This window comes from Electrophorus electricus, chromosome 10 (genome assembly GCF_013358815.1).
Source record: "Electrophorus electricus isolate fEleEle1 chromosome 10, fEleEle1.pri, whole genome shotgun sequence".
Taxonomy (NCBI): Eukaryota; Metazoa; Chordata; class Actinopteri; order Gymnotiformes; family Gymnotidae; genus Electrophorus; species Electrophorus electricus.
The window spans coordinates 12263379-12290070 of NC_049544.1; the positions used below are offsets into that span (position 1 = coordinate 12263379).

A 26692-nucleotide genomic window follows, 5' to 3' on the forward strand; every position below is an offset into this window, starting at 1 on the left:
CCCACCCTCCTGAAGGAACTAGTAGAGCTCGTGTACCGAGTGATACAAGCCGGCTAGCATGCCGCTCAAACATAGAATTGACTTCAAATAAATAGCGGTAGACATATAAGTTTTCTGTGCTGGAATAGTGGTTAATTGTGGAAATAAAGACAGGGAAGTAGTAGAGGGTTAGACGGAACGAGTGCGTGGCTGTGGAAAGCTCTTCCTGACTAATTCCAGCGCGGCTCACGCAGAACATGGCGGAGCACCACACTGTCTCCGAATGCAAGCACAAAGCAAATCCGAATGCTGGGGGCTCGCTCTCGGGCAATGGTCGATCCAACACCGCGGCTGGATGTGCTGGCGGAGGCCTCTCCGGTGGATTGACACAGCCGGCGGGATGGCAGTCCCTCCTGTCATTCACCATTCTCTTCTTGGCATGGCTAGCAGGATTCAGCTCAAGGCTTTTTGCAGTGATTCGATTCGAGAGCATCATCCATGAGTTTGACCCTTGGTAAGTAAAGGCTAGCTAGCTAACTCGCTAATAATGTTGCTAGGTTACCGTTTTTAAAAATGCGTATAGCTAGCTAGGTAATATTTTTAACATGGTGCATATTTGCTAATTGAACTGCGTGCAAACTAGCTATGCTAGTGAAATAAACTGAGTAACTTAGCAGAGCATTTCACTGCCAACTTTCAAAGCTAACTAGCTAACCTAGCTAGTTAGGTGACAGGGTAGTAAGTGAACTGGTGTCTTCCTTCTTGATGAGGACACGGACCTGTTTCCGTAGCTACGTTATGCTAGCTAGATAGCTGTCCTAGCTAATCTTTTGCAGTATTGGCATACATGCACTGTGAGGACAACATAGACAGTAGCTAAATATAGTCTTGTAGGTGTCTGTATTGGTGGCTGAGATTTAGTTTTTAATACAATTTTATGATGTCAAGAGAACATGCATGTTATTGACATCTGAGGATTTGGGATTCTTATTCATATTGACAAATTGGGTTTCTTATTGCAAGCTCAATAAGGAATTAAACATTCATCTTTTCTACCCCTTATAGCTAGTATATAGTTAGAAGAGCTAACTTGATTTACAATATACGTTCATATTCATGTGTCCTAAGGTTTTACTTTTTAATCTTATCAGCGGCGAAAGGTGTTAACAAAATAGTCTTGTTTCACCATTAATTTAAATTAATGAATGGTGAGGCAATAGAATTGTAATTAAATTTTTATTTGCAAGCATATTTTAATTTTTTTTTAATTTTGGCCCTTACTGTTTATATAAATTACACATTCAGACGTTCCTGATAAACACCATTAGAAAATCCAAACACTGACCCATAAACAATTATTGCATTGAACAATTATCATTCCCAGTTTTATTAAATTTCGAGATTGAAGAGTTTGTAATCTGTTCTGTGTTTTAGTAGTGGCAGATGTTTGTTTGCTTCGTCCTCTTTTTATAGAAGCACAGCATATGCTGAAGGGCAACTCTTCATACTCCTAGCCTCAGACAATATCAGCAATAACTCTTTTCTCAGAAATTAACTAAATGCACAAAGTGTATACAGTCTTTGATATTGATTATTTTTGAAAATAAATAGGTGTTCAGGAGCTTTTGTAGGCTCTGTTTTATGTGTTTTGCTAATCACACAAACTTGGTGCAAAGGAGATAAAACACCCTGCTGTATCTCACTTGTCTGCTGTACCTTTTAAAAACTTTCTCTCAGGCTAATTGGAAGAGTGTAATTGTTAGTGAGGGTATTTATAGGCCATAGACAGGAAGTAGCGTCTCTTGCACTGAAATAGATATATGAATCATTTCAAAGTGTAGGTTAAAACCTGCATGTTTTTTTTCTGTAAAAGGAAAAAGGTAAATGTTTAAGGCAGTCTTGTAGGTAATCAGTGGTGGATTAAATGTTGGGCTTTTTTGTTTGCTTTTTGTTTTTGTTCTAGTTTTGTTTTGGTTTTTTGGACAATGTTATACTTGATCCACTCCTTATTTTGCATAGTCTGTAATAATATAGCATAATAACATAATTCTCATTACTCTAGATATCTGTAATGGGTAAACTGTTGGGCCTTGATGTATGGGAAGTGAGTTAGTGTTCAACCAGACAAGCAAGCCCATGACATGCAAAATGGTCCTTTGTACTTATACTCTTGTGGATAATGTGCCTACTCTGTAGGCTTGCATTATTTGCCTATACTCTAATTGGTGCCCTTGTAATGTTCATAAATAACACGTTATTAAGACAGACATATTAATTGAAGTTAATGCCTTCCTATTTTTCCAGCATACTCACATACTGTAAAGCATACAGCACTACTTGCTGAATGGTTTTCTTTAAGTCTTTTGTTATGACTGAACTGTCAGGTTTCATTACTAAGCCACCAGATTGCAGTCACTCAAATGTACTTATGTTCTTGAATCTATACAATGGATTTTTGCTTACATGAGTTATACATACTTCATTTGATAACAGACATTAGGTGTAATAGTAGGACATTAAGCAATTTTTGATTCTACAACTAGTGTAAGCAAGTGACTGTTACTAGCAATAAAATGGTCTTTAAAATGGTTAAATTACCATTAGCTTGGTAGTGGCAGATATTGAGTCACATACTGTGCTGTGACTTACTTTTGAAGGTTCAGCAAATTAGATTAAAGCATACCATAGGTTTAACTTTATTTCTGACTAGAAAGCTTTTAGCTGCTTAACCTACCTTTTAGTGGAACATTGTGTAAAAAAAAATAAAATAAAATACTAGGAATGATATTAGACATGTTTGTTTAATTACACTCAGGCCTAGCTAATATAATCATTAAAAGTAAACTTGAATATCCTGTGTGTTTACTTTCACACTTATTTGGTTCTTGAAATCACATTTCAGTATAGTTTGTTTATAGATGGTTTTATCTGCAAATAACAATGGTGCTCTTCATCGAGACTGAAAGGCCACTGGACTAGTGTCATGCAGATAGAATGTGGGTCATTCAAACAACTGTTACAGCCTTTCAAAACAAATGCTGCTATTGATGTGATGTATTGGATTCTTCAGAATTGGGTTTGGTTATACTGCCTGGGTCCACGTATGGCTTCAAAATCAGCCTTTTTATGTCACAGAGATAACCATATCCTGTATAATGGCAAATCATTATTTAAACAACACCCTTCAAAACTATATTTCAGATGAAGGGGCATTATGTATATTTAAAAAATGATGTGTTGGTTATGTAAATTCTAATCTAAAACTGTAGACTGACTGTTTTGTTTTTCAATTATGCCTCGCAAATGTGTAGAATCTTCTTTTAAATATCACTTTGGAATGGCAAGGTTCCTAGTTACAGGCCCTAGTGATCTGGTATGTATTGAAATGGTGCTGTGTAATTCTTCTGTGTTTAGAATATTTCAAAACCAAGGACTCCACAGCAGTTATAGTTTAAGTTGTTTTATGCTATGTGCACCCAACTCACATTTTTTAACATTTAAAAACTGAGCTCAAGAAAATGGTTGTTCTATGAAAAATGCCCAAATATTTCATTTTTTTTAAACTGTTTTCATAGAGCTAGTTCTGCTAATAGCTCTGCTAATAACTCTTAATAGGTTATAGGAATGAGGTGAAAATTTCATAAACCTTTTAAAACTCATTTATACACACTGAAAACTGAAGTATCAACTTCAGTTTAAATAAATAAAAAAAAAAAATGACCAATACTATTTATTGTTTTAGTTAGAACTAGGCCTATTTAATCTGAAATGCAACTGTATAACAATAGTAGTAAAGACAAGGTATTTACTTCCATAGTAAAAAAAAAAAAAGTGATCATAAACCTATTTGAATTTAATAAAATTTGAACCTTATTGTCTACTATATCATTAAACTTGTAAATGGAGTTGTAAATTGAGGCTGTCTGCAACTGCCAGTTCATTTTGATGGCATTGCTGCAAATACTTTACTTTTTTAAAATGGCGCATTAACTTGCATCATTAAAAGGTTTTCAGGAGAGTCATCATTTTGACACCACATAACAGGTTTGTGTGTGTGCGTCTGTGCGTGCGTCTGTGCGTGCGTCTGTGCGCGTCTGTGTGTGTGTGTGTGTGTGTGTCAGCCACTGTCTCTCTGATTCTCTCAAGTGGGTGTGTCTTTGTAATAAGTATCACAAAAGAAGTCAAATGCATGGCTTGGTTGTATGTGATGTATGAAAAGACATTATCGTGCATTGAATGCATGTTATAATTCTAAAACACCAAATGGTGTGTGTGTGTTTGTGTGTTTATAGTTGTGCCTTACTGGGAAGCCTTGGCCACATTTTAGCCTGGGGTTTCATTGATTAAAAATCACAAATGGCTTTCCCTGGCTCTCAGATTTGTTCCATCTCACCTTTACCAATAACCCAGGCCAACCATATTTAGCTAGTAGGGCCATGTGTATCATGAATCAGAGCTTATAAGGCAGGTCATTTCATGAACATTTTCTTTTAAATTATGATCCTTCTGTGTGGTTAGCCTGACTATCTTGTTAGACCTAATGAAATAATATCTGGAACCCATAACATGATGGCATAAGGAAAATGTTGTCCATTTGCTACTGTCTTGTTATCTTGGGAGCTACAACAAAAGTGTATTGGCTTTTTTTGCTTCAAGTTTCGTTAGTCACATATTTCTGCTGTTTGAGAAGAGTCGCAGAGAATTAGTTACAGCCCATTTGATGGCATGTTGTTCCAGCATTCTGCATACACAGGCATATATGTGTTGTCCACGACTTTTTATGGAAGCCAGTTAAATTTAAGCTTGCAGCAGTGGCTTTGGTAACATTAGCAAGAATTAGTACATTAAGCAGATATTATAAAATTTATCTATAGGCACACCTAATAGATGTTCCTGTGTAAAGTTAAATGTGAGGAGTTTCTCTATTTGTGGAGGGGGGAAAAAGCCAGTCCCCTAGTTCACACACTACTTACCCCAGTACAGTTGGGCTGGATATACAGATTTGTCGAATCACCTGCTAAGAGGAGGTTCTTAATCTCTCCATCACGGGCATTAAGCCACTGTATTACAAAGTGCTGATGGACACTTTTGTGCGTCTATGCATGTGTGCCCTGAGTGTGCATCTATGCAGGTTCAGTTATTTCATGGCAGTTTAAGCTGTGATGCTAGACTGCAACGGGTGAGGGTATGATATATATATATATATATATATATATATATATATATATATATATATATATATATATATATATATATATTTTTTTTTTTTTTTTTCCCTAATTGACACAGACTTGCTAGTTTTAAATATTAAGCTGGCTTTGCAGCCGTAGGGATGACATTATTGAAACGTAAAGGACAATATATTGGAGACTTGGACATCTGTTACTAGGGATGCTTATTTCAATTATTTGTCCTGACTGTAAACTGCCCATTATTTGCCCGTTAACCACCCATTAATATCCATGAATAAAATGTACTGATTAAAATGAATGTCTTTGAAAACAGGTTGTCAGTCATGCTGTATTTCTTAAACAGTAGAATGCAATTTTAGTAAGATTGTGGTTTAAAAGTTAAATTGTTTAAGTTTTGGAAGTGGTTTGAGGCTCAATCATCTTGCTGAACATTAGCATTGTGCTGCCCACTGGTGCAGAGAGTACTGTTTAGAAATAGCACAACAGCCTAGATCTCCTGTGTAGAAAAATATACTTAATAAATTCAGTACAAATTAAGTACATAGCCTACCTGTCATTCAGCACTGAATGATGTGTATGAAGAGAGATGCACACTTATGGCCAACTCCTACAGAAGTACTCATCTCCAGTTTCTGTCTTTAATTTATAAAACCACAGCAATCAGACAAGTGTATCTGCCTTCTCAACAGCAAGTTTAGTTTCTCTTTTGAGGTGTTACTCTGATGAAAATTGTAGTGTTCACTTGGTCACAGAGATTCACTGTATGCTCATGGTATCAGGTTTTTGGCCTTCTAATCAAGCAGACCGTGTTCTGCTGCACAATACTGAGGCAAATTTCTCTGCAAATTCATCATTTGATTTCATTTGACCTAATGTAATGTATTTTTGAAATGCATCCATTGTAAATCAGAGTTGGTCTATCCCAGTGTGTTTCAGCCCAGTACTTCACTAAGTGGTGCACATTTTTGCTCTAAAGCCAGTTCCCAGTACACATGTACCAGGTGTCCAGTGTTCTTAAAGGCACTGCATCTGTACCAGGCATTTGCTATTTTTTAATACCTTGGTTCTGCTATGGGAGCTGGAATAGAGCAGCAGTATTTACCATATGGTAAGAAGGGAAAAAAAAAAATCAGGTTCCTGTTCGAATTTTTAAGAAAAAGATATGATCATACTCTCACTTTCAGTGGCACATAACTGGTACTTTGAGCTTTATATCTTTTGTCAGTACATGCCTGAGAGATGGAGACATACAATGTCAAAGTAGTTTGTTTTTCATATTCAACCTAAAATGGTTCTGTGAAGTATTTTGTATTAACCATTATTTACCACAATATTTGTTTGCAGTCATATCTAACACTCACCTTAACAGAATGAAAGATGGGATAAAAATGTCAATGATTGTGAACCACATCTAACAGAACTGCCTGGAATGGCAGGTGAAATGTACCTGTTATGAGGCTCAGTGTTTCTTGAGTCTCTGTTTACATGACCATGAAAACTAAAATCTAAAACTCTCCTGTTTATTGAAAGATCTTTATAGTCTGTCTGCAGACTGTTTCACTCGAATATGATCAATATTGGGCTTTTAGGCTCGATAAGCTTGTTCAGCCCCTGTAGCAACACAGTCACTGCACAAAAAAAGTTTAATTATGATGCCTTCGCCTTGAGTCACGTCTCAGCATTCATAGCACATCCTCTTCCTTCTGCCAGCTCGTTGGCATCAAAGATATTCCAAGAGCGGTGCTTTATTGTATGCTCGCCTAGGAACAGGCTCCTTATCCTCATCTGGAAAACCTTCTAGATTGTTTCTCAAGGTTAATCACATCTTTTATGTTGGATTATATCTATACCCTTGTGTGTAGATTGATGGCAGGAAAGAGGGTTTGGGAGAATCATCTTATATGCACACACATACATAGATGCATACATCATTGCAGGGAAGGGGATCTGATCTGTGTTCCTCGTAGAAGTGGGACTCAGTAGGTCTTTCCTACTAGAATATTCATCTTTCAGGTCACTGAAATTCATATGATTTGGTCCTGTGTTGTCATGTTGAACAAACCTCAAACAAAACAAAGTCTAACTAGACAAAACGGCTGACTGTGCATTTATTTACAATCAAGTGTATTACAATAATTACTGCAGAGGATTAAAACATTTTTATATTAAGTATTGCAAAGCTTAATGTTTAAACTATGATTGTACTGTTTGTGGCCCATTAACAAAGTGCTGAAATACATAGTGTGTATTCATAGTGAATTCAAAACACATATTGCACCACAGTGCACTGTCATTGTTCAATTAGAAAAAAAAATGCTGTGGCTGTGATCGTCCAAAAACATCTCTCATGCGCGTCATTTGTATATCCAACATGCCTATTTCTTAAAGGCCTCATTTTTATTGAATCAATGAAATTCATAAATCATAAATCCTCCAATATATTAATCAAGGTCACCTCATTTTGCCAAGTTGTCCTCCTGCTTATGTAGTCATGTTTTTGTTTAATAATGCAATTGTTCCACTAAGTAATACCACATTAAAATGCTAGGCCAAAATTTTTAATGGCTAATTTGAAGAGCTGATATTGGTTTCTTATGGTTATGCTATGGTTTAAGCATTGATATAGGATTCTGAAGCAAGACTCTCATTTTAAGTGGTCCAATGTCAAACCCTTCTTCATTTTGTTCTCAGTCCATTGGCTGGGTCTTCATGATATTGCTAACGTGGAACTTTTTGTATAATAATTGCAAAATGTAGCTTGTGATGGCAATAGCTATTGTAGGCTACTTTTATAAGTACATTACAGATTTTTGAGAGTGCTTTTTTTTATTAGGGATGCACAATATCTGAATTATATCTGCATCTGCAGATTATTGCTTCTTAAAAAATCGGCATTGCACTCCAGAAATCAAAACAGTTGTGGTTTTGGATTGTATTGGTTAAATTATCAGATGTTTTCTGTTTTGGAGGATGCTGGGTTTCAATGACTTCTCAAACATCTTGACCCATGTTGTACCATACCAAGCTGTTGTTACTTTTCCAACATAGCCCTACTGGAGCTATACATCATGGTAGCGACTCATTCACAGGGTAACTGATGATAATGTAACATCTGTCGACTTTACCACCGACATCTGGACATCTGATGCGAGTCCTGTGAGCATCAATTTTGAATAGGCAATTTTGAAAGAATTGAATTACAGAAGGCAATTTTGCATTCCCAAGAATGTTCTGGAACACTGATGAGCTCTGCACTCTCTGGCATTTGAAATGTTGGAAACATGGAAGATTTCTAAGGAAGATTTTCTTGTTCTGTGTGACATTGCATGTATCGCAATGGTTATGGTGGAATGCAGTGTCGCGAGTTTGCCATGTTTTGCCCACACGCTAGCTGATTGTGAATAACTGTGTTCACACAGTGCAGTATCTCAGATTTAATCACGGTTAGCAGAATGATCATCTCAGAACCATCCAAACGAAGCTAGGTATGCAGTCAAAAATGGCTTCGACACGATGTTTCTACGATATGGAACAGTACATTCTACAAGTTGCAAACCCTGCTAGAAAATTAAAAGAGCGATTTGGTGCTTATGTCGCTGATTTTGAGCTACCAGCTACTTTGATGGCTACTCGGTGGAGTTTGAAAATGTAATCACACTCCTCCTTCATTTGAACAGTTAACCATAGAAATTTGTCAGTCTGAAGCCATGGCATCAACTGTGATTCGTTCAGTCAATGCACTAAACCAACTTGACTAAAAATGCTCCCTCTGACTTTGGAGTTAAAACCATCAAGATTGCTCTGTTAGAGGCTGTTAAAACAAGTTTCAGTGAGATTAGCGCAGAGCCCCTGTACTGTGTCACCACAATTGTAGACCCAAGAATACAAGGATCATTATTTTACTGCAGACATGAAACTACAAGCACATGAAATGATCTTAGCTCAGTTGGAGCAAGCATCGAGAGCAAACAAGTGAGCCACAACTAGACTGCCCACAAGAGACAAGGGATGGCGACAAGGTGTTTTCTTATGTATAGTGAAATTCTTGAAGAAACACAGGCACCTCAGGATAAACACTCAAGACAGGTGAGTTCAAAATGTTAGGAGAAAAAAGGTTTTTTTTTTTTTTATTGGCTTCTGTAATGAGTGCTTTATGGTTGATTAAAATATGTACATTATATACACATTAACAAAAGTTATTTCTAAAAAGTTAACTGTTGATGCGATTATTTATTTATTTATTATTAATGTCAATATTTTTTAATTCCTGTCAGAAGCTTCAATACCAAGGAATGAAAGGCCACTTTAGTACTGGAATAACAAGAGACGATTCCCTACTATTGCCAAAGTAGCATGCAAGTTCCTATCAGATCCTTGCACTAGCACTTAGTGATCAATGAAAAGAGGAACAGACTTACAAGTGAGGCTAAGATGCTTCTGTTTGTTAAGAAAAACCTTCCTTTTGTTCTGAAAAAAATAGACTGAACTTGCAGAAAACATTTGGCTTAGATTCTGCCACTACTAACAGTTAGGAGAAGCACAAAGGCAGTGTTGAAGGACTATTATTTTTACTGTATCGTTGCTCTTTTAAAGGTCCTTGGTTTCAACTTTCATTTATTTATTTTCTATTGGTTTGAGTACATCTATTATTTTTCTTATTTAACTAAAAAGACCATTTACATTTAGCCAACTAATTTTCTCAGGAGACACCTTTAATTTTATTGTTTGTATACTGTTGTATACAGAGAAACTGGTGCCATTTTTGAAATTGCTGCAGAGAAGTTCAATACAGTGATATCGGGACCAGTGCAATGGCCATAACATTTTTTTTTTTTAAAGCTGTTACTCATTTGTTTCTCTTCATGCATATTTCTAACCTGAGCATTTTGTATAGAGGAGAGTGTAAAAGCAAATACATTTTTAGTAAAACATCATAATAGATTATGGTTATATAGAATACATTTCTGAACTATACCACTATATTCAGGCTTTTATATAAAGCTGCTCAATAAAGATAACAGGCATTAACTTTTTAACATGACATATCAAAGCAAATGGTAATTGATGGTGTAGGCTGGCTCTTAAACTCTAATATAATGTAGCTATACTAATATCTGCTGTATACCAATATTGAGGTATTTGTTGTGGCTGGGTATTAAGCTAACAGCATATAAACTAAATAGTTAGATGAATGTGTGAATGTAAATGTAATGATAATGGTATACAAAAACTATAGATCAATAGTACCTGTAACAGTAATAGTTGAATATTACTTGAGTGTTGTGGAGTGGCAAAACATCAGAACATCTCTCTGAAAAACCTTTGAGAGAGTGTGATTTTATTAGTCTTTTTTTGTGCATGTTAAGAGTTTGTGTCATATCGGTAGTCAGACGAGATCTTGTAAGAAGCAACCCTTACAAAAATATGATGGATTTATTATTAACTCCTAGTGTTTATAATCACATTCCAAAGCCCTGTTTCAGCAGCTTACAGCTCTTTGATCAGCCGGCATATGTTAAGTTTCTTATTGTAAGTTAAAACAAATATTTGCCTGTCAAAATATCATTAAGGAGGTTGATATTAAACAGTCTTTTTCTGTTTATTAATGTTATCTTCTAAATTACCTAAGGTGTGTGTTTTAAAAGAATTTCTAGTTTCAGGTGTCCTTCTGAAAATTCAATTTTCTGATGAGAAGTTAGGCAGGATGGGGGCTCAATTTGTTTTTCATTTGTTTAAAAAAAAGAATAATAGTTTTGTGTCTGGGATGGATAGTCTATTTTAGCTAAGACTGAAAATTAGCTGTAGGACTACAGTAATAGATTTTTTTAGTAACTGAGTATTGTCAATTACTCCATTGTTTGAGTAATCACATAGGAAATGCTTTTACTTTATTAAAGAGCAACAGAAACTGTACAAAAGAGAATATAAGACTGGTCTCTTAAATTGAACAACTCATTAGTTGCTGTTTTAGAAAAATCAACATTTTTACTGTTAATGCAGAGTATCTGTCAAGGTTAAACCCAATTTGTTGAATTTATGTGCCATATTACATTGAATTTTGAATAAAACATTTTCTGAAGTGCCAAATTAATAAACAAAATAATTTGTTTAAAATTATTTTAATGTATCCATGATGCTTTTAATTTAACCTTTTTTAATTTTCACATTTTTCAAGATGGGTGTGAAACACCCCTTTGTGAATGCAGTCATTAAACATTATTTTGATGAAGCTGGTATAGTGATGCTAAGTGGTTGTTGATATGAACAGTTTCCCTAACCTTTACAGTGCAGTCAGTGGATGAAGGCAGCAAGAGTTTTGAAAACAGTAGTTAGATTTCTCAGAGTCTCTGCCACAATAATCCAAGCATGATGGTACGAACTGTTTGGACTCTGGATAGGCTCCATGTTTTGCAAAGACAAATAAATTTACTTAAAAGAAAAGTACTTCAACAAGGTAACTCTCGGCTTCTTCAAATGATCCTTCCACCCTTCTGTGGTAGAAATTGTACAGAATCACCTTGCTTTAACATTTTGGTATGCACATTTTTGTTGGTATGCCTTGTATTTTTGCTACTGAATCTGGGTGCATGATGTAGGAATATCATGGATAGAAGCATTGGTGCAAAGAATCTGCATCAAAGACTTTTAGTAATCGAGTTTCTTGAGGAATTGTTTCACCCGCAGTTAGCTGGTTATCTTCTTGTAGACAGATTGTTATCTAGTTATTCACTGAAACCAGACCCCTTGATGGTGGGTAGCTGAGTCTCACTTTTGGACTTTGTATTTGGTTGGTTGGTTTTTAATAATAAAGCTGCTTTCATTAGGCTCCTTATGCCTGCTGCCCTACTCTGCAGCTATAAGGTATAATCTGAGAATGAGGCATCATCAGGCTTATTGCAGACCGTGGTGGTGGTTTGTTGTTTTTTTTTTTTTGGTTTTTTTTCCAATTCTTTTCCCTCTGCATGCTCCTAACAGCTTCGGCCAATGCTTAAGCCTCATCCTGCAGCAGTGCTCTGCTCTATCTGCAGCTGGACTATTCATTCAGTTCATCACTAGTAGTTTGCTTACTTTTAGCTAGGTTACTAACCACCTGTCATGTTCAGCATGTGAACCATATGGTCACTGTTGCCTGAATTAACCCCAGATCCACTTTACTAAAAGTTCAGAAACTAGTCTGTTCCCATTTTACATAAACACCCACACACATCTTTTCTCCTGAAAGAAGTTATAGCAAACTTGTACTCCAGAGGTCCATTCGTAATGTAAGCACCCAAATGTACCTCCGTCCGTTCTGCACTGCACATTAATCATTGGTTCTCTGCCTTGATACTGCTGGATGGGACCTTTCAAAGGTCTCCATGTATATCCACATAGCGTGAAATTGAGTTTTATGAAAGAGAGGGCAGAGTTAAGAGATGGAGGAAGCACTGAACGGAACAGCTGGCCAAGGGGTTAATCTCTAAAGGTGAGAGTTCTAGCTCACCACTCACTTTGAAGAAAGGGATGGGTGGTTTCAAGCAGAGGCTCTAAAAAATAAATATAAGGCAGTTATGTCAGTCTGAAAACTGGGAAGCATGTATGTGCGCACGTGTGCGTGCCAAATCTACATGGTTCCCAGCCATCCTGTTACTCGCACTCTTGGAGTTCTTCCCCTGGCTGTGAGGAGGGTTGTGTTATCCGATTGGATGGTCATTAATCTGAGGCATGACTGCCTGCTAAGGCTGGCCAGACATGGAGAATGTTCTTCACTCATTCAGTTACCATGACAACAACTAAGGCACCTTTCTTTCATGGAAAATATCTGTCTGATCTTTTATTTTGCAACGAGAATAAACAGAGCACTAGCCTTGCATTTTTCTTTTTCTGCATCAGCTGTATCATGTTTGACCTCCTCTTCAGTACAGTATATTAATATTCATTTATATGTTCACTCTGTGCCTCTGCAACCATATAAAACTGAACCCACCCCAGTCCCCCTTCTCACTGGATATTTAATCTTTTAACTTCATGCTTCTCTCTCTGTCAGAGTTGGAGAGAGGGCATGTGTAGAATTATTTTATACGAATGACTGCGTTTCTAAATAAACCGTAAAAGTGAGTCTATAATGCCGTGATTGTTTAGAGGCAGCTGAAGGACATGGTAGTTGATTTAATTAGATTTCTATTTTTTTATATTTACTGTGTAGGCTAATTTCTCATGTGAGCTATCAAATTCTTTGCTGTTGATGTGCAAGTGAAGGATCAGCTTCTTTAGTCAGAGTACTTTGCATAACAATAGAATTAGGCCTGCAGTAGAGTTTAGTAATCGAGTGTTCTATAGATTGCTCCATCAATTCGTAATCACATGAGAAATAATGTAGCTTTATTAAAGAGCAATAGTAAATATACAAAAGAGAACATGATGGGTCTCTTCAAGTGAACAACTGGTTTATGTTTTAGAAAAATAAATATTTTTGTTACTTAAATTCCATAAAGTATCTATCAAAACTAAACCTAATTTGGTGTACTTCAGTGCCATATTACATTGTGGGTTTTAAATAAAACATTTCTGAAATGTCAGAACAAATGGGTACATTAAAAAATATATTAATTTCAAAATAGTTTATATAAAGGTAGCTATGATATTTTCACATGATCTTTATTATTCATGTTTTTCAAGATATGTGCTGAAGATCCGTTTGGGAATTGAGTCATTACACAGTAGCTGTGTTCCAAAGCCTAGACTGCAGACAAGGTAGGCTGCATTTCTCAGCTGTTAGTCACAGAAAGCTGTTCCAAAGTGAAGAAGCCTTCGAATACAGCCTAGAAAAGCAGCCAATGTTTGGAGTGATTTTGAAGGATGCCACTGATGTATCCTTCCAGGCCCTCGGTTACCCATGGTTCTCTGTGAAAACAAAAGGGGGGAAAAAAACTGTACCACAAAAATGGCAGAGAATGAAGCTTCCAGAGCAGAGATCTTTATCATCTAAAGTGTAAAATTATTAAAGTTATACTTTTAATCAGAATTATCTAGCTACATGTATGTAGTTTATCATGCAGAGTATGCTGGTTGGCATATTGGCTAGCTATCGTAGCAAATGCTAACCAAGATAGCATAAATTACACTTGGGTGTAGTTTATTTTTAATCCCACTAAACACGTGAGATTGAAGTTTTAAAGAGTGTTAGAGGATGCAAACTGAATGGTGACCTTTCTGATGTTAACACTCACTACACAGCCTTAGACTATTCCATTTGTGCGACCAATATGCTACTAAGAAGCAGTCTTCATAGAACTTCATAGAACATGTCCTACTGAGGTCCCATCCTACCTTGGCTGCAGCCTAGGCTTCGGAAAACAGCATCGCTACACCAGCTTCATCAAAAAAATAGCTAAGTGATTGGCAAACAAAATAGTTTGCTTTAAATGCGTGAAAAATATAAACCAGGTAAAGCTAGGAAATTTGCCATTTGCTGCTTTCCCTAACCTTTGCAGAGCACTCAGTAGGCCTCAACATGTGTGAAAGCAGAAAGAGTTTTGAAAACTAGCTAGAAGAATAGATTTCTCAGAGCAGTTTTTACTTCCCGTGTACAAAAGGTGATTCCCTAACAGTATGTTTGTTCATTCAGTTCATTCATTCATTCGAAATGTGATCGTATGTAATGTAACTTACTCCAGTCCATTTACAATATTGCGTACTGCATAGATCCAAAAAATGTAGAATCCGACATCCTCTGCTAATGAACATGACTAGAAAATGCTATGGGACAAAGCAGCAATCTCGCATAGTTTGTGATCTAGCTACTTTGCCAGCTGACCTTCCATAAACTGGTAGCGGCACAGCTGCGTGACCGTCAAGTAACATGACTGCATGACTTCCCAAGTCATGCACCAGCACCCTGCTGTGCAAACTTCTCCTGTCTGTAGGAATAAGCCAAGCTTGATGGTACGGACTGTTCAGAATCTGGCTCAGCTTGATGTCCGCTTTTAAGTAAACATGTTCCTCTGTCATCTTCACTAGAACCCGCTCAGCCTTACAGCTATAAAGACCCTGAGTTCTGGGACCTTATTCATAGCCTCTCTGTTGCTTGCTAATGATTTGAAGAAAACACAAAAAAAACTTTTGGCTTCTTCATATTATTACCATTCTACGGTAAAAGTAATATCACCTCACTTTAAAGTTGTTTTAGAATGCTCCCATATTTTTGTTGTTAGCAAGCCTAGTATTTAGCTACTGAATGTTTTCAGCTTGAATGTTTTGCATATTTTGCTTAAGGCATGATGGGATGTTGGGATATCGTGGATGGATTTAAAAGAAGCTTCAGTGCATCGATGATTGATTTAGTGGTGCAGTTGCTTGAGTTTCTTGAGGAATTTTTGACCCTAATTTAAACGCCTGTGTTCATGTCAAACTGCATAGTGTGGTTTAGCTCAATAAAAATTAGCAATGCTAACTGATATTGTGATGGCGCTGAAAACATCTCTAACCTGAACTGAGTTTTACCAAAAAATGAATGCAATGCAAGCCAGTGTTTCTCTTTCCTGTCTCCTAAACCAGTGTCACATGGAAGTAAACCCAGTACAGACATGGAGGCCTCCAGCAGACTCATCTGTGTTCATTTATGCTGTGTTCTCATATAAACATGCCCACAGGGCTCTGTGGAAGACAGAAAATGGTAGAGCTAAAAAATAATGCTGTTGTGCTTTCAGAACACGGGTTTACATAAGGATTAATATGTATAATATTTAATAACTGAAATACATGGTTGCCTTAAAGAAATTAAGAGAAATTGGGGGGTCATGTAATCAGCCTTCTGATTAATTTCCTCTTTCGGCCACAGCAGCTATTATTGCACACTTCCTGAATGACAAATATATAGGCACCCTTTCACACACTCAAATTTGTTGCCCATCACCCTCACATTTCTGCACATGCTGCAGGAAAGTTATTAGGCTATTTACTGTGAACTGTCATAAGTGCTTACAGAGGTCCAAAATGTGAGCCAGTCTAGCCGTGATCAGCTGCAACCTATGCCTTTCCCTCATCGCTTCACAATGAAGATGAGCATTATTCAACAGCCATGTTGTTCATAGTATTACAGGTATATAGTTGTTCAGCAGTATTGAATTCTTATGTAGGGGGAAACATGGATGTTCTTGATATGTGTATTATTTCACAAGGAACTGAGCGCATGCATGGAAGAGGCAAGTGACAGTGCTGTGGCTCTTACAGGTAGTGCCCAGGACAGAGGAATGAGCCAACAGTTTAGCCAGTGGCAGTACTTCCTGCAGTGAAGCAAAATGTTGTTGCAGAAGATCCCACAGTTTGGATTTGCTCGGTTTTGCCCCCTTTTCATTGTCACAGATAACACAGTGGAACATTTGTTTGCAGTTTGTTTTTAATTTATTTCCCCCCGTTTCTATTTGACTTTTTTCTTTTGCTCTGTCACATCACCATATGTTGAGAGAGAAATCTCCTTATCACGAGTGCATTACTTAAAAGCAAGTGAGTGGTTTCCCAAATGCAGACACCATGAAAAATTAATTAAATGCATCATCTCCAATATCCATTTTTCTGATAGACTCAAACAAACTAGCTGTATTAACATGTTGCTAGATAATGTGTTGAGCTGGGTAATTCAAGGAGAGTTGAAAAGGATGTGGGAGCTAACTTGTCAGTACCAATTTGATTCTATTGTACTATGTTCCATAACAATGCAGTTCTACAAGATTCTTACTTCTGCAGAAGTGAAGGTGGTTAGATTAGTTGATCTGCGTATCTGTGAAGACTCCAGAACCAAAAGGGCACTCCAGAAGGGGTTTACTCTCTGAAGGCTCACTGTTAAGAGGGGTGTGAAATTTCACCTGTCATGCCTGAGATGTGTGCCGGCATTAGCAGTAGAATGTTCTGCAGTTGCTGGATTTTGTGCAAAGTCAGGCATGAATCCTATTTTTGAGTTATGTGTTAACCAAGACAGTGTGATCCCATTGAGGAGCACACAGTCATGGTTAAGACACTGAAATTGCTTTCTTTTGACAACCATGACAGAACTGCACAACTTGTACTTGGTTTTACCATCACTTGTTAAACTACATCTGTGAACCAGAGAGCTGATGGTTTCATGGAGCTGCATTTGTCAAGTTCGGAGGCCAGACTACATAATCACTAATTAATATTTGCTTCAAAGTTTTTTCCTTTAGAGTCTTTGAAAGCTTGCTTTTGTGGGTCTGTATGGATGTGGTCCAAGTAACCCAACACGCACAGTCTGAGAGACTTTAGCCAAAGGGATTTTTTTTTTTTTTTGGTTGTAATTATTGTCGCATTTTCAGAAGATGCAAAGGTTCTGTCACTCACCAAGAGCTTGTCTCATCTATTGTTCCAAGCTAGTTTGAACAGAGATTCCTCCACATACTGAATGAATTATAGAGCTAAATTTCTTGTGAATAGTTTTATTCCTAGAGCCAGACTGCCTTACCAATGATGGCATTTTTTTCCCCCCTCCTCTTCCAAAAAAACATTTTTCTGTCTCATCATTTACAGGTTCAACTATAGATCAACCCATCACCTCAGTACTAATGGATTTTATGAATTCCTCAACTGGTTCGATGAGAGGGCATGGTACCCACTTGGCAGAATCGTGGGAGGCACGGTGAGGTGGCTCAAATTCTCAAGTTGCGCTTAAACTCTCAGGCTCACCTGTCACCCTCTGGCACTCACTCACTCATACTCTTTCTCTCTCTCTCGCGCGCATGCTTGTGTGTGTGTGTGTGTGTATGTGTGTGTGTATGTATGTGTGTATGTGTGTGTGTATGTATGTGTGTGTGTATGTGTGTGTGTATGTGTGTGTGTATGTGTGTGTGTATGTGTGTGTGTATGTATGTGTGTGTGTATGTATGTGTGTGTATGTATGTGTGTGTATGTATGTGTGTGTATGTATGTATGTGTGTGTGTGTGTGTGTGTGTGTGTGTGTGTGTGTGTGTGTGTGTGTGTGTGTGTGTGTGTGTGTGTGTGTGTATTTAATTCATTTATTGGAATATGCCTGTTTGTGACCTGGCAGCCATCAGCTGCTTTAATATATGACTGGCTGCTGAAGCCCACTCTCTGCACACAGCCACCAAGGCAAACCTGAACAAGAGAAATGATCATCTGCACTATTGGTCAAATTTCTGTTTCCAGAAGGCATATGAATGCTTCCTTTATTATGGCTAAACCACCCACCTTTCCTGCATCCCCCTTCCTCCTACTGTCTTTGCAAGCAGAACACAGCATTAGCGTAGCAAACAATTTGGCTATTCTTCATTAGGTTTAGACATGGTTTAACAAACACCTTATTAGTTTAGTGTTGCAGGGGTCTGTGAGTGAGCTCCTAGGTCATTCTATTTTTAATCTTATTTCCTGGGGTGGTTTTTTTGTTTTTGTTTTTTTTTAACTGTTACTTCAAGGTCACCCTTGATCAGGTGTTAATTTGATATGGTCAGAAAATCTTTACATGTTACAACGATACTGATGATGCCAGTAAACCACACAATAGAGTCTTCATCTAATGAAAAAATCTTCCACTGATTATATGCTAAGCTATAAAAAGCTTGTTGCTCTTTTGTCTTCCATAAATCTGCAAGTTTCTAATTACGTTTTAAATATTAAAGCACTGCTATAAAATTCACTTTAATTGTGATCTAAATAAATGAAGACAGTTCCTTGATTTAATAATGTGTTGGTTTATCAGTTGCTTTTTTGATGATGATAAAAGTAATAAAATAAGATGTTGGTAATTTTATTTTAAATATTCAGTTAAATATATTTCTTTTTTGTTTTACATTTTATTTACATTTTCCAACAAATCCAACCATGTTGCATACTGAGAGCTTTTGAAGCTTGTGTTAGCCAACATAACAAGAATGGGTTACAGCTAACTAATAATTTACATGGCAGTTTAAAAATGAGCTCTGAAGCTTGTATCTCAAAATTGGTTTACTATTAGGGCTTTGTTCATTGTTTGTTGATATTTATATCTCTCTCTTTTTCTGTTTCTTTCTGTGTCTTGGCTGGCTCCAGGTGTATCCTGGGCTGATGGTGACAGCAGGACTTATCCACTATCTGCTGAACCTGCTACACGTGACCGTGCACATCCGCGATGTGTGTGTGTTCCTGGCCCCCGTCTTCAGCGGCCTCACGGCCATTTCTACCTTCTTGCTGACGAGGGAGCTGTGGAACCAGAGTGCAGGGCTGCTGGCTGCCTGCTTCATCGCCATAGTGCCCGGCTACATCTCCCGTTCTGTGGCTGGCTCTTTCGACAATGAGGGCATTGCCATCTTTGCTCTGCAGTTCACCTACTACCTCTGGGTAAGTGGGAATACAGCGCTGCCCTCACACACTCTGCTCGTCATACTGTCTTTTTTTTTTTTCCTCCCTCTTCCTCCCCCTGCCGCTTCCCACCACCCACAGTTTCTTCGATGTTAACCATTGAAACCTCCTGGATGGCCTTGACTTGAAACATGTATCTAATTTATTGGCTCATTAACCTTCTTTGCCAAAAGCATATTTGACTTTCAAGGGTGATTAAAAACTTTAATCTGCATGGAACTGTAACAGAACCCTCATCTTTTTTTTCTTTTTTTCTTTTTTTTTTTTTTTTTGGCACCATCTTCTTTGAACCACCCAGATGATGTGATGAATACACTCGGGCAAGCATCATAGGCTTTGCTGCTCACTGATGGAGCTGCAGGGAGAGCACAGGCTGGGATTGCCTTGAGTCTCAGGCAGCACAGTGCAGCCTGCAGATATGAAACCACTGCTGAAAAATGAGCCCTCCTCCTTCACTGCTGTTGCTCATTACAGCTACATTGGGCACCAGTGGAAAAATGCAAGGGATTCAAACATACAAAACCATACACAGACCTAAAAGACTACCATGAATTCCAAAAGGGATTTGTTTGTGTTTGCTAGAGCATTCCATGGTGCACATCTAGATGGAAATGACCACTGCTAGACAACCTAAAATAAATCTATTATCTTTAATGATAGCAGTGATTACAGGATTGCCTTAGCTTTGTTTGTTTTGGATAATTCTGCTCTCCATGGCCCATACCTGGTACACAGTGCTTTTACATTAACCCACTGGTACACAAGCACATGCAGCTCATTTGGAAACCAGCAACCTTAAATACAGCATTTTTATTGCTGTGATAGAATTAATATGACCCAAATAAGAGGAATGCTGTGGCAAGAGTTTAAGTAAGCATTACAGTTGAAGCTTAAACGTGTTTGCTTAGTTGCTTAATTGCTGTTTTCTTTGCATTGCTTTATTCTACAAAAGCTTCAGTGCTGCACAGTTAATTATGATTGAGTTTGGCCTCTGCAGTAAGTTCATCACTGATGGTTGAAATGAATACAATCCATGTAATATTATGTCTATTATATCAAGGGCAAACAATCCTTTTTCTAAACAGCCTTCTTAAACGGCACTTGATGTGCACTACAGATAAAAAAAAATTCCCATCATATACTCTGGTGTGCTCTTTCAGGATAAGGATAATGAATACAAGGCATGAAGGAGGTCTGACTAATCAGCTGTTAACTTGGAGGATGTTGTGACTATATATTACTGTTTCCATCAGTTACAATTAAATGTCAACTGTATCAACCAGAATTGTGGTAACTGTGTAGCTGTAGTTAAGCTGGCGTGTTCTCTTCCAGGTGAAGTCTGTTAAGACTGGCTCAGTCTTCTGGACCATCGGCTGCTGCCTGTCCTACTTCTATATGGTAAGTGTTTGTTTAGAGTGTTCTCACCCTGGTTTACCTGCTTAATTTAGCACACCATACACTTCTGCAGCCAGCTGTGCATTTCATTACATTGTCTAGAGACACAGATGGGGGGAGGCATGAAATGCAAAGAAAAGGAGTCTTGCATCACATGTGGGTCAGAGTGTTGTAGGAGCCTGCTTGAGCACATGCTGTGAGAACTGTGTGTCTGTGGGTTGGGTGTTGTAGCTCATAATTGTGTTTTTGCTCAGATGGTGGTTTCACATGTGTTTTTCCTCTCTGAAATCATTAAGGAAATATGTGAAGCAAATAAATGCACAAACTGCACCATCCATCATGCAGGACTTACACAGGGTGGCCCGCACAGGCCGCTGGTGTTAATGAACATGAGCCATCTCTGAGCCCTGTGAGCCAGCATCTGGACACACACAGGACTCATTAATAATGATCTCCTGCAATCCTACCCTTTTATCTATAGCTTGCAAACTGTGTTTATAGCCGAGTAACAGCCTGAGCCATTGTTTGCAGAATGGGCTTTGACACATTCTCTGCCTGGAGAGCCACCGGACAGCAGGCTATAGGTTCAAAGGGCAGAGGCCAATCCAATGATCTTGTAGACATCCATTTGTCTTTGGATGGATGGATGAATGAATTTGGGGCTTTCTGCAGATGTGTAGTGTTTTTGTGTGTGTGTGTGTGTGTGTGTGTGTGTGTGTGTGTGTGTGTGTGTGTGTGTGTGTGTTTTCTGCAGGTGTCTGCGTGGGGAGGCTATGTGTTCATCATCAACCTGATCCCTCTGCATGTATTTGTGCTGCTCCTCATGCAGCGCTACAGCAGGAGGCTTTATATCGGTGAGTCAGTGCTCTCCACGAGCTCCCGCACATTTGTTTGCCCTTTCCGAGACACACACTCCCACCCACAATCACTACACAGCCTTCCTTCTTCTTTGCCATTATTCTCCTAATTCTTCTCACCCCTTCACACGCACACAAGCCCCATTCAGACATGCACACACCTGTGAATGCAGAGTGCCAGGCAGTGTGTCGTGCACTGTGCTCTCTCCAGCGTTCCGTGAGGCTCTGGGGCTTGCCCAGCAGGGACAGCCACATTTAGCAGAGATGGCACTCTTTAATGGTAAATGTATTCCACCTACTCCCCTCTGTCTCTCACAGCCACAGAGAAACTCTGCTGATCTGAAGCCTGCAGCAGCTTTTATGTGATGTTGAAAAAAAGCTTCCCAGTCTACGTCCATAAAGAGCCTTTACCAGAAAAACAGGTCTCCGTGTGTCAGTTTAGGCTTCAGCTAGCTTGAAAAACAGAGTGGCTTTGAGCTTTATTTTGTTTCTAAAGAGCAGGGTCACAGTAACTTATTCAAAGACTAAACCATCTTTTTTAGGACCCCTTTTTTTTTTTTTTTAGGCGATTGCATAGTTTTGAGGAGAGTGAGTAGTTGAAGGTACAGTGTGTGTAACAGGTCTCTGCTGCTCTCTACTGCTCTAATTCTGTTCAGGGTTTTATTAACCCTCTCTGCAGGGTTTCTCCCAGTAGCAGCCCAGACGGAAATGGGCCCAGTGATCGATGCTGTACATTAGCTGCATCCAGACCACTCCTTCAGCAGCACGCAGAGAGCAGGTGCTGCCTCTGTCTTCCCATGCAGGAGCACAACCCCAGCCCTACTGCTCAGGCAGGAATGAGAGCGGTTAGATTAAAACGCATCAGAGTGGGTCCAAGATCCAGGGAAATTGTGCAATTTTACCTGTGCAAACTCTGCTTTTAAAACTTTTCTAGGCTGTACCTGGGTGAGAGGTGTCAGTTTAGTGTTCAGGCAGACAGGCGGAGATGATGATGGGAAAATGGGAGGCTTTGAATGCAGATGCATCTGCTTTATGCATTTCCATTATTTGGTGGATTGTAACTTTTGGGTTTTGGGTGGGGGCTTTTTTTGGGGGTGGGGAGGCTATTTAGAAGAGTTTATATTGAAAAGGTGGGCTAGAGCAGTTGAACAAGTCAAAGAGCAGATCACTTCTAGAAGCTTCCCATGCTTGAAACTAGCTTTGGGCATCACTGTGTGCGTTGTCTAAATATGTGGACGTTAGTGAACAGCTTGTGTGTGGGTGTGTGTATGGTCCAAGAAAGAGAGAGCCCCATATTTGCCATCACTGCAGCAGCTGTGGGAGCAGTGTTGCTTTAGCTGTAAATGATTCAAATCAAATACTGACGGCTTGAACAACCAACACTCCACTGTCACCTGCAGATCCGCTTCCAATCAAACGCCTCTCCCCACTCAGCAACATCATGGCGTGTCTGTCTTCCACCAACACACACCACATACACACACACCACATACACACACACCACATACATACACACACACACACACACACACAAACAAAAAAAAACGGTGCATGCAAGAGGGCAGGAAGATGGGTGTGAGCAAGGGTGTGTGGGTGTGTGATTGGGATTGAGTGAGGGGTGAAGGAGAGTTGCAGACATGGTAGGCTGTTTTGCAGGTTTTGCACACCGTCAACACCCATCTCTGGCAGAGTCCACTTCACAGTGCTGTCACAACGCACACACAGACTGGGTCTTTCACATGCTTTCTAATGACTGTGCTCATCACTTCAACCTTTATTATTATTTTCCTTCATTATAATCAAATTAGGGGGAAAATACATGCATTTTGCTTAATGTCTTTTGATTTTTGTTGCACCTTGGCTCATAATGATGGTTTCTTAGAGGACGATTTTTCTTCTGTTCATCAGATCTTCATTCTGTTACAAATGTGATGTGGAGCTCAATTATGTTTCATTATGCGTTGGCCTATAGCGACCTGGAGAGGTCTTACATAAAGTGCTGCTTTTTATTTCTTCGAAAAGTTTGGGTATTCAAGTTGCTCATTACGTTCTCTTAATAACCGGCCATCTATTCAGTGTAAAAGTACACTATGTGCACCATGTATCTTAAAATGTTTGAGATGAGGGCTGTGACAGTATTCATCTGCACATAGTGCAGAAGCATTTGAACATTCTTGTATTTAATTCTGGAGACTGAAAGTTAGGTTTGAATTGTGTGTAGTACTGATGTGTTTATCTCTTCCACCCGCCGGTGCTGTGTGTAGTGGGTGGAGGCTGGCTGGTTTGGAGGCAATTTGAGAGTGTGACCCTGGTGCCCTGTGCAGGGTCTGCCTGTGTCTGCTCATTAGCGCCACTCACTGCTACTTCCTGCCCCTGTTCTGCACCAGACTGCTGACCAAGCACTATACTGGATAAATAACGTGACTTCACGACTCAGTGAGTCACCGACACAGCTGTGAATGTGTGACAGATAAGTTTTGTATACTTAATGTTCTCTATTTTATCACTTTTTCAGCATACAGCACATTCTATATAGTGGGCTTAGTGCTGTCCATGCAAATCCCATTTGTGGGATTCCAGCCTATAAGGACGAGTGAGCATATGGCTGCTGCAGGTAAGACTGCTCCTGCCCTGATACAGGTCGCCCTTCCACACTGCTGGCCAGGTTTGCCGTTAAAGAAGGAACCAAAGATATTCATTCTCTCTCTCTCTCTCTCTCTCTCTGTCTCTCTGTCTCTCTCTCTCTCTCTCTCTCTCTCTCTCTCTCTCTCTCTCTCTCTCTCTCTCTCTCTCTCTCTCTCTCTCTCTCTCTCTCTCTCTCTCTCTCTCTCTCTCTCATCTCTCTCTCTCTCTCTCCCCCCCCCCCCCCCCCCCCCCCTCCCTCCCTCTAGGTGTGTTTGCTCTGCTGCAGGCCTATGCCTTCTTACAGTATCTGAAGGACAGACTGACCAAGCAAGAGTTCCAGACGCTCTTCTTCCTGGGAGTCTCACTGGCTGCCGGGGTGGTCTTCCTCACTGTCATTTATCTGACCTACACAGGTGAGCATGTAGCAGTAGCACCACAGTAAGCCAGCCAAGCCCACTGTGGGCTTGCCTACATGCTGTTCCCCTGCTTCCAACAAACCCATCAGTACCTCACACATTTAGATACAAAAGCCTTACTCTATCCTCTCAGACAATGGCCCTTATCACTAACCTAGATACACAGGGGCCATTTGACCCTGTGTATGTACCTAGCGATGGTGGTTGGCTTGTATTCCCCAAGTTCAGCAGCATTTCATTAATCTCAACACGCCTGCAGCCAGCCTGGCAGTGGGGGTTAATTGAAAGCATGCAGTATATGTGTGAGGTGTTGGTCTGTTGGAGGGGGTCCAAGTTCTTTGGCTTCTTGGGCTCTGCTGAAGAGGTGGCTGCATCTGCCTTTGTAGTCTGAGTTTTATCTTCCTGTTGTTTTTGTTTTCAGGTTACATTGCTCCTTGGAGTGGCCGATTTTACTCACTCTGGGACACAGGGTAAGCGCTGTCTGCAGAGTTGGGTTGTTTGTACTTATACTCAGTGCATGCATGTAAGTTTGCACGGGTGTATGTCAGCTACTGTCTCTTTTCTATACGTATAAGCTCTGGCTCTCCAACTTAAGGCCTCTTTTTTGTCCTGGTCTCCGTCTCAGCATGACGGACATACTTTCTCACGTACAGCAGCTAGATCATAGTGCGAGTTGTTAAACTCTACATGACTACACAGAAGCTTGGACCCATAACACCTGGGTGTTACATTGACAGAGCAACTATGTACAGTCTCGCCAATTAGGGGTTATCATTAAAAATAGTAAAGAAAATCCGAACGCAATTACTGTATATACATAGCAGCCATAAACCTTTTTAAATGTTTGCCAGGCAACATGTTTGCCCTCTAGTGGCTCTCTATGCCATCAGTGCAGTGTACTTTGCTGGCGTGATGGTGCGCCTTATGCTGTCGTTGTTTTTGTTTTTGTTTTTTTTAAATGTCCCAACCTTCATAAATGCTTGGTGTACCTTCCTTATGCAGCAGGTTCTACAGGGCTGAGGATGATCGAGGTTGTGTAGTATCTGCATCAGTTGTGCAGATCACTTGTGTAGAATCTGAACCATGCAGAGTCAGCCTTCTGCATTGCGGTCGGGGCAGCAGAGAGGCGAGGTCATGCCAGGAGCTAATGCCACACGTTCAAAGCAAGGCAGGCATGATGTGTGCTGGTGCACTTCTGCCAGGCACAACATGGGACACAAGCCTGCATGCTGGCACAGCACTGCCTACCTACACCCACAGCACAGACAGCTCTAGTTCTCCTACACACAGAGTTCAGCAGAAAACAGAAGAGTTTCCCTCAGTGACTTTGCAGGGCTTCTTAAGCCAAGTTTCTACATCTCTCCTTGAGCATGAAGTGTTTCGCACACTAAGGCGATTTGAAGTTGAAATGCTCACCTCTCTGTTAAGAAAAAGACTTTGTTCTTCAAAGGGCCCCTTGCATGTATGGTTTCTCTGCTGCAGATTGAAGCTGAAGGTTAAGGAGAGTTAGAGACATCTTGGAGGCATTTGAGCAATGCCTAGCAATGCACCTTACTCTGCCCTTACTGGTGGATTTCTATAGGAGTAATTTGTTTAAACCTATATAAGGAGGAATAGCAACCATAACTGCTGAAAATGAAACCATACAATTCCATGTTCTCTTTCTGACTGCCCCACTCCAGATATGCTAAGATCCACATCCCTATTATCGCCTCCGTGTCAGAACACCAGCCCACCACATGGGTCTCCTTCTTCTTTGACCTGCATATCCTGGTGTGCACTTTCCCTGCTGGACTCTGGTTCTGCATCAAGAACGTCAACGATGAGCGCGTCTTTGGTGAGAGCCTGATACGTCTGCGTTGGCCATAGCACGGCCACAGTACT

The 26692-nt window shown here is 39.5% G+C and overlaps 1 protein-coding gene across 2 annotated transcripts in view; it reads left to right on the forward strand.

Moving 5' to 3' along the window:
- Positions 1-26692, forward strand: part of stt3b (STT3 oligosaccharyltransferase complex catalytic subunit B) — a 31288-nt gene continuing 4596 nt past the window's right edge. For both annotated transcript variants that reach the window (XM_027019259.2, XM_027019260.2), the window contains exons 1-9: positions 1-493; positions 17691-17799; positions 19207-19494; positions 20848-20913; positions 21665-21764; positions 24283-24381; positions 24659-24805; positions 25230-25278; positions 26491-26645. In XM_027019259.2, the coding sequence (XP_026875060.1) occupies positions 237-493; positions 17691-17799; positions 19207-19494; positions 20848-20913; positions 21665-21764; positions 24283-24381; positions 24659-24805; positions 25230-25278; positions 26491-26645 (1270 nt within the window). In that variant the 5' untranslated portion in view covers positions 1-236. The remainder of the gene's footprint in view (positions 494-17690; positions 17800-19206; positions 19495-20847; positions 20914-21664; positions 21765-24282; positions 24382-24658; positions 24806-25229; positions 25279-26490; positions 26646-26692) is intronic.